This window comes from Sinohyriopsis cumingii, chromosome 17 (genome assembly GCF_028554795.1).
Source record: "Sinohyriopsis cumingii isolate HCF-2022 chromosome 17, ASM2855479v2, whole genome shotgun sequence".
In the NCBI taxonomy this organism is placed as follows: Eukaryota; Metazoa; Mollusca; class Bivalvia; order Unionida; family Unionidae; genus Sinohyriopsis; species Sinohyriopsis cumingii.
This window is the reverse complement of record NC_142977.1, coordinates 1331466-1345629: the sequence shown is the minus strand read 5'-3', so window position 1 is coordinate 1345629 and position 14164 is coordinate 1331466. Positions and strand designations below refer to the sequence as shown.

Below are 14164 nucleotides of genomic sequence, written 5' to 3'. Positions count from 1 at the left end.
CATTCCTAATTAATGAAGTCTCCTTAAGGGTACATTTCTAATTACTGAGGTCTCCTTAAGGGTACATTCCTAATTACTGAAAACGAAAGAAAATGGGTGAAAGTGAATGAAAATCATGTGGAAATAAAATGAACTAAACATGAATGAATTGAAACAAAAATTATCTTTAAGTAAACAAATAAAATATTACTAATGAAAATAAAGATGTAAGTGTAACTAAAATGGGATTTTGTGAATACATAACCTGTCACTGTTATTAATAAGTAATGTGAGATTTGTTTATTTGGCAAATTTCAGTACTTTAAATGAAAATTGTCAGCGGGGCATTCCACTGCTCCTGTACTCAACAGAATACATGTCAACATATCTGCAAGATAGTCAAAGCTGTACCAGATGCAGTGTCACACTAAGTTCTGATGCACTGTTCTGTAGTTTTCAGCTTCCTTTTGGCCATAAAAATCAGAGGTCACTTGGTTCTGCTGAGGCTAGCACTGAATACTTTATATAAACTTTTAATGGTAAAACAAATGCTAACAAGAAGTAGATTCTAGTTTGTGGCTTTAATAATAACTACAAGTATTCAAGGTAAAGATAAAGGTTTTTGTTGACTAACATTAAAAGATGTATATATAGTAGCTGGAATTTATTCATTTTATTTATTTCAAGTTATTCTTCTCTGGAAATAAAAAATGTGCTAAAAATGACCTACTTGGAAATAGAGACTATGATTTATAGTGAAATTTCAAATAAAGATTGGATTTTTGTGATTCAACAAAAGACTGTTGGCACATTACTATGACACAGGTCACTACAGGCACATCAACACTTCCAGCATTGTATTTAAAAGGGTGTGAATATTTTTGTAAGTTATTATAATTAATACCTTTAAATATTAAATGAAATTAAAAGCTATTCCAGTTAAAAAAAACAAGGTATCCAGGGAAGGCAGAATTTTTAAAATTTAAATCATATTGGTCCTGTTCATATGAAAATGATACAAAGCAGTTCATATGAAAATGATACAAAATCCAAATTGCATCCTATGGGAACTACTTAAAACTAAAAGTGTTTTCCCTTTGTCTCGAGTATGTTTTACAAGAGAAGCCCTAATTCACAAAAGCAAACATCTGTATTTTCTTTGTAACTTAAATCCACAGTAATTTCATTTTATTATGACATGGATTAACACTTGTCAGCTGTTCTGTAAACTGATGTTGCATGAATGACAATTAAAAAAAGACAAAAGAAAGGCATAAATTTTCTATCAATTAAAAAAATGCAATACATGTAATTCTTTAAAGAATTTATTGATTTGTTACATAATGATGAACAGGTGCTAGCTAGCAGGCATATAGTTAGGGTCAAGGTAATTGTAATCCCCCGGTACAAATCCAGTATAATCACGGTCTATGAATGTTGAATTATTTGGTCTTCTCACTGGTTGCAGGCGATGACTAGAATTATGAGTTTCTGTCTCGTAGGGGCTGTAAAACAAATGGCTTAATTAAATTATATGAAATGAAAGAAGTAAACTCATTTATCACATCATTGATAAGGCAATGCAATGAAAGAAGTAAACTCATTTATCACATCATTGATAAGGCAATGCTATGAAAGAAGTAAACTCATTGATCACAAAATCATTGACAAGGTAATGCTATGAAAGAAGTAAACTCATTTATCATCAAATCATTGATAAGGCAATGCTATGAAAGAAGTAAACTCATTTATCATCAAATCATTGATAAGACAATGCTATGAAAGAAGTAAACTGATTTATCAAAAAATCATTGACAAGACAATGCTATGAAAGAAGTAAACTGATTTATCAAAAAATCATTGATAAGACAATGCAATGAACCGCTCCGGTGGCCTAGTGGTTAGAGCATCCGCCTCGGATGTGGGAGGTCGTGGGTTTGATCCCCAGCCGAGTCATACCAAAGACTTACAAAAACGGTACTAACAGCTGCCTCGCTTGGCGCTCAGCATTAAGAGGTCAGTGTTAGGACTGGTCGGCCCGGTGTCAGGATAATGTGACTGGGTGGGACATCATGCTACATGTCTGCGGCATGATGCCCCAGTGCTAGACATCACTATAAACTGCCACATTGCAGACATCGTTGCGACATGACTGAAAAATTGTTAAAGCTACTTTAAAAATCCAAATCACATCACATCACATCACAATGCAATGAAAGATGTAAACTCATTTATCACAAAATCATTGATAAAGAAATGATATGAACATATTTATCACAAAATCATTGATAAGACAATGCAATGAAAGAGCTCATTTATCACCAAATCATTGATAAGAATACTATGAAAGAAGTAAACTCACTGATCACAAAATCATTAATAAAGAAATGATATGAACACATTTATCACCAAATCATTGATATGATAATGCAATGAAAGAAGTAAACTCATTTATCACCAAATCATTGATAAGACAATGCCATGAAAGTAAACTCATTTATCACCAATCATTGATAAGGCAATGCTATGAAAGAAGTAAACTCATTTATCACCAAATCATTGATAAGGCAATGATATGAAAGTAAACTCATTTATCACCAAATCGTTAATAAGGCAATGCTATGAAAGTAAACTCATTTATCACCAAATCACTGATAATGCAATGCTATGAAAGAAGTGATGTGATGTGATTTTTATTTTTAACGTAGCTTTAACAATTTTTAGTCATATCGCTATGATGTCTGCAATGTGGCAGTTTATAGTGATGTCTAGCACTGGGGCATCATGCCGCAGACATGTAGCATGATGTCCCACCCAGTCACATTATCCTGACACCAGGCCGACCAGTCCTAACACTAACCTCTTAATGCTGAACGCCAAGCGAGGCAGCTGTTAGTGCCATTTTTTAAGTCTCTGGTATGACTCTGCCGGGGATCGAACCCACGACCTCCCGCATCCGAGACGGACGCTCTAACCACTAGGCCACCGGAGCGGTTATGAAAGAAGTAAACTCATTTATCACAAAATCACTGATAAGGCAATGCTATGAAAGAAGTAAACTCACTGATCACAAAATCATTAATAAAGAATGCTATAAACACATTTATCACCAAATCATTGATAAGGCAATGCTATGAAAGAAGTAAACTAATTTATCACCAAATCATTGATAAGGCAATGCTATGAACACATATATCACCAAATCATTGATAAGGCAATGCTATGAAAGTAAACTCATTTATCACCAAATTGTTAATAAGGCAATGCTATGAAAGTAAACTCATTTATCACCAAATCACTGATAAGGCAATGCTATGAAAGAAATAAACTCATTTATCACCAAATCATTGATAAAGCAATGCTTTGGCATATTTAGCTTTTTGTATTTGTAAATGTATGAAATTGTGTCAGTGACTTTATCAGGTGACATTACAATACATAAACGCCACATTAAGTCCTGCATTGGAAATCTGAATAAAATAATAATTTTTGAAAAAAGCTGAGTTCAATAATGAAACACAGCCATAATAGCAAAATGATCTTGAACCAACTTGTTACCATTTTGAAAGCCATACAGCATGTTGTTGTTTTATGCCATTTTTCAGCAAACAATAAGCTATACATGGCAGCCAGTATATCTGGGGGATGAAGAACCTGAAAAATCCTGGGAAGCTACTTGCAAGCTTTCTCACATACCAGTGCTGGCTGAGCCTGAGATTTGAACCCATGCAAACATGGGTGAGATGTTGGTGATTTGTAAAGGCAAGTGCCTTAGACCACTTGGCTGCCTGGATACCCTGTATCAAGATCTTATAATTAAAATTGTTATGAAAAATGCAATGAGATTGGATAGAAATGGTCGTGAGACACTGATATAGAATTACACACCGGTACAATATGGGTATTAAAGCTTTGTCTATACCAACACCTTGCACCACAATAATAACAACACCACCACCGCCTTCTCCATGATTTCTGATCAAAATCTGCAACCCCAGATTAGAATCTCTGATAAGACATATGAATAATGAAATGACACAGTCCTTCCATTATTCCAACATTCACCCCTTTAGCCAAAACAATGCAGAGTGGTCTAAAGCTTTCACCGTTATGGATCACTGCCATCTCACCTCTGTCTGCAGCAGTTCGAGTCTCGGATTCAGCCAATGTAGGCATGTGAGAAAGCACGCCAGTAGCTTCTCGTGGGTTGGTAGTTCTTCCCGGGTTCTTCCTACACCATTAATACTGGCCGCCATGTATAGCCTATCATGTGCTGAAAAATGGCGTTAAAACCCACAACAACAATAACAACAAAACAATGCATATGGCAGGCTTTACAAGTCATTCTAAACTTAAAATTTATTGCAATTTGCCCTGAATTTGACAACTTATTCATGCAGCTGTTATTAAAGGTCATGGTCACATGACAAATGGGATCTCACAACTCTTTGGTCTTAAACTAAATAACAGAAAAGAACAAAACCAACAAGTTTTGTAAACAAATTAATCTGAATGAGAAAAGTTCCTCAAATTACTTCCCTGACCTGCTCTGACACCCTGTAATTTCATATGAGTTGATGACTCTGGACTAACTATGTATTCTGGCACAGCAAAAATGCTATGTAAAGAAAACTGTCAGGTACCTGACATGGAATGTATTCTGGCACAGCGAAAATGCTATGTAAAGGAAACTGTCAGATACCTGACATGGAATGTATTCTGGCACAGCGAAAATGCTATGTAAAGAAAACTGTCAGGTACCTGACATGGAATGTATTCTGGCACAGTGAAAATGCTATGTAAAGAAAACAGGTACCTGACATGGAATGTATTCTGGCACAGCGAAAATGCTATGTAAAGGAAACTGTCAGATACCTGACATGGAATGTATTCTGGCACAGCGAAAATGCTATGTAAAGAAAACTGTCAGGTACCTGACATGGAATGTATTCTGGCACAGTGAAAATGCTATGTAAAGAAAACTGTCAGGTACCTGACGGAATGCTGTTGATGAAATCAACTAATATAATGACAGAAAGGAAGAAAATTGGAATTATAAAGATAAAATGGTTTTTGTTGTTTTCGTCTGAAATTCAAGTGGGAAAGACACTTTGAAAGCTATTTCTGAATGCATCTAAAAACACCAACTTCCAGGTGATCTTCCAATAAAATTGTGCCTAGTTGTGTTAGAAACATCATTTTTCATTGGCTATTTGGCTTGCACATGAGCAGAAGTTTAAAAGTTATTTTGTTTTGTTGCTGAATGGACCCATTATTTTCGTATCGACATCACTCTTTATTCCAAATGCCCATCTCATCCTACTTTTTCCAAGGGTTCATGTTTATTTGCAGTTCCTACCAGTTTGCCTTAGATCTGTGACCAAAAGGTCTAAAATCTGGACACAAAATCAGATTATCAACCACAGGCAAATTTTGGGTAGAAAAAAAAATCGGGTCCAAAAAATGAGGTTTTTCCCTCTGTATTTTGTAGTGCAAGTAGAGATTTTAGATTATTTAGTATCATTGTAGAGCTACATCTGTTTTCCTTTCTATAATGCCACACACGTACATGACCATGACGCTACAGAGTTCAGCAGTAGGCTACTACCTCCTGCCACTTAAACTCGTCACCAGGGGTTAATGTGTTAACAAGCTCTAGCATTTGATTGGCTGAGATCGATGCATATTAATGAGGTGTTCTAGCTTTTATTGGCTGAGTTTACTAGTACATGATAGGCTTAATTATTTACTTGGAATATAGGTTTATATTTTCAAGATCTAGGACATATTCCACTATGAGTAATCAGACATACCTATCAACACAATTGTCACAAAAATCCACAGCAACATCTGTTGGGCAGTCTGCGCAGTGCCACCTGGTGCCAACAATTGGTTCACATTCACAGATATCACACTGGAAAACACATCACCACATAATATAAATCACAAGTTCTTAGTGTGCAACAAATTTTAATATGGAAAGCATATCATCACATTTTTGTGGGTGAAATCTTATAGCTGAATTATCTGGCATCCTTTATTTACCACATTTTTGTGTTGTAAATATCGAAAATTAACTCCATATTATAAAATATAATAATGCCAAATTATTTGATATAGAAAGTAAATTACAGCTTATTTCAACCTAAAGTCATTTTAATAAAACACTTGTGTCACTGTTCCAATCCAAAAATTCCCATTTTAATAAAATACAACTTGTGTCACTATTCCAATCTAAAAATTCCCTTTTTAATAAAACAAACTTGCATCACTGTTTCAATAACATTTTTATTCTGAACATGATAGGCTTCTCCCTTGCCACTCGTACGATAACAGGAAACTCCACAAACATTTCCAGCACATTTACACCTGGTAGTTCTGACTAAATTAATATAAATTTCCCAGTAATTTGCCCTGTCTACATTACTATATAATTTGATCATCATTCATAGATTAAGCCTATCAAAAGTTATCATTCCTTTTCATCTGAACTTGTTTTAATCTGTACACACCACTGAATTATTTTTTGTTGTATTAATTAGATACATATTTAACAGTATGTAAATATATTATGATGAGAGAAAAGTTGTATGTACTTTGTAACATTTAGAATAAATAGTATATTAACTTGCACAGAGTGCATAACAGGTTTCGTCTTGTGGGTCAGATATTAGAGTTTCACCCATGAGATGAAATGTATCCTTTACTCACTTGGAACAAGCACATTATTTATTTCAGCAAATACTGGCTTGCAATATGTATAACAAAAGTACCATGATAATGTGTGGTGTTTATCATTTGCATGGAAAATTGCATTGAATATTTGCATGGAAAATTGGAATGGAAATTTGCATTGAATATTTGCAAGGGAAATTTCATTAGTAACACAATTCTCTTGCCCATATAAACAAGTAAACCTGAATATAAAAAAAACTTGTGGAATTCGAACCTGGTAAATGTGCAACTGATGGCCATATCTGCCACTGGACTAAGCAAGTGACAAAATTTTTTGATCGATTTCTTGAGCAAAATGCTACTGATATCTAATGTTTACAGTGAAAAATATCTTTTGCATAATTCAATCAAAAGAATTATAAAACTTGTTTCTCATGAAAAATCCACAAATTAATTGGCTGGTGTAAAGTAAATGTTTATTCTTAAATTAGATCTCTTAGTAACTCTCAACTCATAAAATCATCGTGTGTCATCTAAGTAGGTCAAGCTTTGCATTATTTGTTATTTTAAAGTTCTCATGTGCAATCATGCATAATTAAGTAGAAAAAAAAGTAGAAAAGGATGCTCATTAATTTATTCCAGATGACATGTTGTTGTCATCAAGATGTGAATAAATGCTATTAGATCATCGCCTTAAGTTTACATTTGATAAAGATGGGAAATTGTAAAAATAAAATGTACACAACCTGCTTGAGAAGGATTTCTGTACAATAAAACCAAAATGAAAATTGGAAATGTATGATGTTATCAGTACAGCAGTGAAGCTAAAAACTAGTAACACCTGATGGTGGCAAGGGGAGGTAACGGGCAAGAGTTATTGCCCTTTGTCTATTTGAGCTAGAAAATGAATTTTTTTGTCTTTTAGTAGGGCTGGATTTGTGAGGAAGCAGGCTAATATTCCTCACATAATGTGATTGGGCAACATATCTGAAAAAGAAAAAAAAAAACTTCTGGGTACCACTAACCCTAACCCTAACTGTCTGTACATCTCAGTGATCTTATTCATGATAAAACTTTTGACACTCTGGCACACTGTCCATACATCCTAACCAGTGAACTATTATTATACTGAAGACAAAACATTTGACAGTTGGTACACTGTCCATACATCCTAACCAGTGAACTATTATTATACTGAAGACAAAACATTTGACAGTTGGTACACTGTCCATACATCCTAACCAGTGAACTATTATACTGAAGACAAAACATTTGACAGTTGGTACACTGTCCATACATCCTAACCAGTGAACTATTATACTGAAGACAAAACATTTGACAGCTGGCACACAGTCCATACATCCTAACCAGTAACTATTATACCGAAGACAAAACATTTGACAGTTGGTACACTGTCCATACATCCTAACCAGTGAACTATTATACCGAAGACAAAACATCTGACAGTTGGTACACTGTCCATACATCCTAACCAGTGAACTATTATACTGAAGACAAAACATTTGACAGTTGGTACACTGTCCATACATCCTAACCAGTGAACTATTATACTGAAGACAAAACATTTGACAGCTGGTACACTGTCCATACATCCTAACCAGTGAACTATTATACTGAAGACAAAACATTTGACAGTTGGTACACTGTCCATACATCCTAACCAATGAATTATTTTGTTTGAAACTGCATTGTACACTTTATTAAAAGTAATTTTAAAATTTAGTGCATAGCTGAGTGCCTCCATTATGTAAGCAAAATTTTTGCTTTAAAGTGGACTCTTACTTAAATTCATGGAGATTGCTTTTTTCTTCTTCACATTAAAGCAAAAATTACCATGTATCACAATAATTAATGTTTAAATGAATATGGAAGTGAAATGAAGTGAAGGGAATCTGAATTACTGTCCATTAGGATAAACTGCCCTTAAATAGATGTCCTCAAAGGCAGGTTTCACAACAACTGTGAATGAGGGGGCACTCATCATAAGAATTTGTAAATACTACAATAGAACTATACGAGACCAGAAAGCAAAACTTGCCTACCGTATTTACCGCATATGTTGGGACACGATAAAATAAATATTTTTTTTCCTGTCCCAGAACTTATGGTGAAACATTTTTTTTCACTTTGGTCATATGTCCCATGACTTGAGAACGAAATAAATTGGTACTGCATTTGTGCTCTCCCTCCCCCCCAACTGCACGTCACAATAAAATAGATAAATAAAACGCTTAATTGACAATAAAAAGAAAGAAACTAACCTTGTGTTGTTATCATTTATTCCTTTTTTCAACATGAGCATTAAAGAATAAAACTTTTCCACGAAATCCGTATAAGTAGCGTAGGCTTCCAAACTGTAGCGTGTATCAATTATGTCCGATACCACACACCATGTTGTTCATTGACATGAACAATGAGAAACAATTGTGTGTGGTTGTGCTCAAAGGTTTGAACATGTTATCCGACTGAAAACTGGAGCCAACAAAATCGCATACAAGAGGGGAATAGTCAACTGATATCTTGAATAAGCCATTCACGCATGACACGCTGTTGGGATACAAAATAATCAAGATTGAATTATATCCAGGTGTACTGTATGACAATATCTCGCAAAAAAAAAAAATCATCATTTGAAAACACATTCACTTGAGTACAAGTGAAAGTCTTTTCACCAGCTAGGGTTATATAATTATCCTTACTATACCAAGCACATATAAGCCCTGGTGATGAATAAACATGACTGGCAGCAAGCAGTTAACTCCTTCTTTGAACCTACCGACAGGACATCAAAGACAAAAGGTTATTTTTATTACAAAGCAGGCGATCTCAGAAGCCGACCCCGGTTACTTTATTTTGTAAAGGATATCAATACAAAGGTTATTTTATTGCAAAGCAAGCCGACATCGGAAGTTGACTATGGATTCTGTGAAGTGAGCCGATTTTTTTGTTTTATTATTTTGAATATACAAAGATGGCCGAGATATGGAAGCATACTTTGGGTTCCTTTTCAACTATATTCATGGGAATTTTGAAAATAAATTTAAACAATGGAACAAATTTTAAAGTGACACAATATAGTGCTTTGTGCACAGATGTCGATGACCCAGCGTCACCCAGAATATTTGGAGAAAATAAAATCATTTGATGAATTCGTTAAGGCCAGAAGAGAACTATACTGTATGCCAGTATCTCATAAATAAAAATCATTATTTTAAAACACATTCATTTGAGTGCAAATGACAATCTTTTTGCCAGCGTGGGTTACATAAGTATTATTAATATTTACCCGCAGACATCAGTACACCTTTGTATTAATTATTACTAAAGATGCCAAGCACATATAAGCCCTGGTGGTAAATAAACACAACTGGCAGCCAGCAGTAAACTTCTTTGAACTTGCCGACAGGACATCAAAGACAAAGGTTATTTTTATTACAAAGCAAGCGTACGTTGGAAGCCGACTTTGGACTCGGAAGCCGATTTCTTTTTAAAGGATATCAATACAAAGGTTATTTTATTGCAAAGCAAACTGACCTCAGATGCCGACTACTGGATTCTTTTAAGTGTGCCGATTTATTTTTTTAGCTTTGAATATACAAAGACGGCCGAGATATGGAAGCTAACTTTGGTTCCTTTTCAACGGTATTCACAAAAAGTTTGACAATAAAGTAAAACAATGGAACAGTTTTTAAAGTTGCACAATATAATGCTTCGTGCGCGAACATCGATGACCCAGCATCATCCAGAAGATTTGGAGGAAATACAATCACGTGATGAATTCGTGATGGCCAGAAGAGAAACAGATCATTTCGCCGACAATATGATCATTAACATGGATGAAACTCTAGTGTACTTTGATCGCATTCCTGGATGGACTGATGATAAGATGGGCATCAAAAGTGTGAGAATTAGCAAGACTAGTGCAGATTTGACAAAAATCTTCCTTTTGTTCTTGCAGTTTCCACTTCAGGTGGTGTGTTGCGTCCAACAATTTTTCACGGTATGAGAAAGTTAAAAAAGTATTCATGTACCAAAATAATAGACCGTACGTGTGCAGGAAAAGGGCTGTGTTGATGAGATGCTGCTGCAGTGGATTAAAGAGTTTTATCTCAAGTACAGCTTTATATTTAAAAAATAAAATTTCAGTTGGATTGCAATTTCCGACATGTAATTTTCGAATGATTTAAAAGGTGTCCCACAACTTACGACTCAAAAAAAGCAATGTGTCCCAGAACATACAGTGCACAAAAAAATTACTTTTAAAATTAATTTATGGTGTCCCAACAAATACGGTGTCCCAACATATGCGGTAAGTACGGTAAGTACACATTGATCACTGACCTTGAATCCAATATGCTGTTCCTGCCCGTCAGAAAGTTGTTTCTCTCTCTTCAACTGTTTTAACCGCATCAACTCCATGTATTCCTCAGAATCCCTCAATTCAAGGGGCACATCCTCTTCATCCTGCAACAGAAACCTCATCAAATGAAGGTACTTAATGGATAGATGCAAAGTCAGTCTCATCAATTCCATGTACATCTCGGTGCCTGATTATTTTGGTCTTCATTTTAGACTTATTCTTGTAAAATCAAAATAATCTGGACAATTTACAGAGTTCATAGATAGCTTCATCAAAATTTAGGAAATTCAATGTTTGTAAAAAATGAGGCAGCCATGGTATTGAAACCTTGGTCAGAAGAAAAAACCTGAAATCTTGGGTCATCTTCCCCATCCCTAACAACAAGAAGTCTGACTAATTCATGTAGAAATTTTAAATAATTATTATAATTGCTTAAATTCAAATCAGCTTGTATACATATGTTGAAAAACAAGCCTCTCTCTCTACCTCAACTATTTTTATTAAACTGTCTAACAAGGTATTTGTGGAAAAGCGTCAGAAGTGCATTAAAAAATGAAACGCTGATGTAATGCTATGAAAATGTAATCCGGATAAAAATGTCTATGAGTTTCATTCTCCTTACAGTCTGCCTCAATTGGTTTTTGCTATAAATTAATTGTGTTATTTTTGTCCAAACATTTTTAATATACATGAACAAAACTGAAAAACTGATATAATGGACTGAAAATCTAAACAGGTCTTCCACATATTAATAAAAAAAAGGAAACCAAATTTCACTTGTCTAACTAATTTCTATGCTGCCTTAAATTTCTTGCATTTATGCACTTCAATGACATGGTCTACGAATTTTCTGAAAGTCAAAAAGGACCAAAAAAGTCTTTATTTAATAAAGTGAAAATTTGAACAGTGTGGTTGAAAATACCAATGTAACCATGATGGAGCACAAGATAAAATAAATAATCTACAACTGCAAGAAATTCTAATATCAACAATTTTCACAAAATAACTTAATACATTACACTATATAGATGGATAATCCACAGGATTAACTTAGATTTTGTGAGAGATGTCAGATATGATGTATGTATTATTGAGAGAAAGTTAAAACTCAGTAAACAAGTCATCAAGTGGAAGTGTGGGGAGGGAAAGGTTGGGATTAGTTACTTCCCTTCATCAATGTACTATAATATTGGTACAAAAGACAAATTTTATTGTCTTTCTGCAATTCACTGGATTCCAGGGAATGTATCCAAACTGTAATAAAAACCTCATCAACCTGATGAACGGTACATATTGGATAGATACAAAATCAACCCATTCATACTCCATGTGGGTCTGCCTTAACAAATTTCTGAACTCCAAGAATGCATTATCCTTTTTCTCACCTAGAAACATCAGCAGGTAGGTTTTTTCCTAAAGTTTCTCATTTTGTATCAGTTAATTTGACTTTGAAATTCATTCTTTCAAGCAACCACTAAATGCACACAATTTTTTTTACATTTCAGAAAATAAATAGTGGATATCTATCCAGCCACTGTCTATGTATCTATGTATCTTTTTATCTAGCCATCCATCCCTCTAATAAATCTAACCAAGTACCGGAATCTATCTATTTAAATATTTTATACAGTAAAACCTGAACCAGTGGTTAGCAGTACTCAGCTACTACCTGTTCACAAAAGTCACTCATGTTTTGTACCAGTGTGTTAGAGTTCAAGATCTTCATCTATTTGCCTGTGAATTAAAGCTATCTCTGAAAAAAAGTCCTTTGAGAAGAGATAAAGTAACATCCTTTTTACTTTGGGGTATGGAGTCATTAAATATTAAAAACATGTCTGTAAAGGCAGGTGAAGTTTCTGTTCATTGGTCACAAATGATAGCCATATAAAGCTTCTTTTGATATCCTATTCATCACAGGCTTCTCACATAAATTGTCTTTTGATATCCTATTCATCACAGGCTTCTCACATAAACTGTCTTTTGATATCCTATTCATCACAGGCTTCTCACATAAACTGTCTTTTGATATCCTATTCATCACAGGCTTCTCTCATAAACTGTCTTTTGATATCCTATTCATCACAGGCTTCTCACATAAACTGCCTTTTGATATCCTATTCAGCACAGGCTTCTCACATAAACTGTCTTTTGATACCCTAATCATCATAGGCTTCTGACATAAACTGTCTTTTGATATCCTATTCGTCACAGGCTTCTCACATAAGCTGTCTTTTGATATCCTACTCATCACAGGCTTCTCACACAAACTGTCTTTTGATATCCTATTCATCACAGACTTCTTACATAAATTGTTGTTTGATCTTAGTGAGTTGAGCAACTGCCTAATTCAGACATTATTTTTAAAGTGAACAGCTGTTTGCAAGTATCTATCAAAATGTTGCATTTTACACAGATTTAGTAATCTGTCACAAACATCAGCCATACAAATGCAAGTTAAAGCCAACTTTGTATTAACAGATTACAATTTAAACAAACTGTTCAAATTGTTACAATAATTTTGTATTGAACCAATACTGCAATATACACAAGTTGGGATAAGAAGGTAAGAATATACCATATGTACTCATTTGTTAGTCCAATTGTAGATTAAACATAACCAGATTTGCCACTGAATAATGAGTCACCAGATTGGGTCTATGTAGTTTGTTAGGAGTAATGAATAGAACATACTACAAATAGACCCTGATCCACTGGTGCATTATGCGATGGCAGATCTGGGTCTGTGTAGTTTGCACTTTAACTTGACTTATTTGCAAGTACATACAGTACATCAAAAACATTTAGCAACTCACTTTCTTGTTTAATTATTCATAAAAATCTGCAGGAATAAATCACATTAAGAAAGATTAATGCCATAGTGATCTTTTTAACATCCATGTCATGTAGTGTCTATAAAAATTTACACTTTTGTTGCTTTTTGACAAAATCTCCTTAAGTGAGTCTAATGGAATTATAGTCTTGTGTGTTTAAAGATTTTAAGATGTTAATCAGGGGATTAAAGTGTTGTGTGCTTCTCACCGTAACTGTTCAAATCTGTATTACTGACTCCCATAACATATCACTGGTAACTGGTCAAGTCCATTTTACTGACTCCTATAACATGTCACT

General features: G+C 34.4%; 1 protein-coding gene across 2 annotated transcripts in view; it reads right to left on the bottom strand.

The window, feature by feature from the left end:
- Window positions 1-1288: 1288 nt before the first annotated feature.
- LOC149777640 (ZZ-type zinc finger-containing protein 3-like) overlaps window positions 1289-14164 on the bottom strand; it is a 37329-nt gene continuing 24453 nt past the window's right edge. For both annotated transcript variants that reach the window (XM_089938691.1, XM_089938692.1), the window contains exons 7-9: window positions 11017-11139; window positions 5793-5893; window positions 1289-1484 (exon numbers count right to left, since the gene is read on the bottom strand). In XM_089938691.1, coding sequence (XP_089794817.1) covers window positions 1337-1484; window positions 5793-5893; window positions 11017-11139 — 372 coding nt within the window. In that variant the 3' untranslated portion in view covers window positions 1289-1336. The remainder of the gene's footprint in view (window positions 1485-5792; window positions 5894-11016; window positions 11140-14164) is intronic.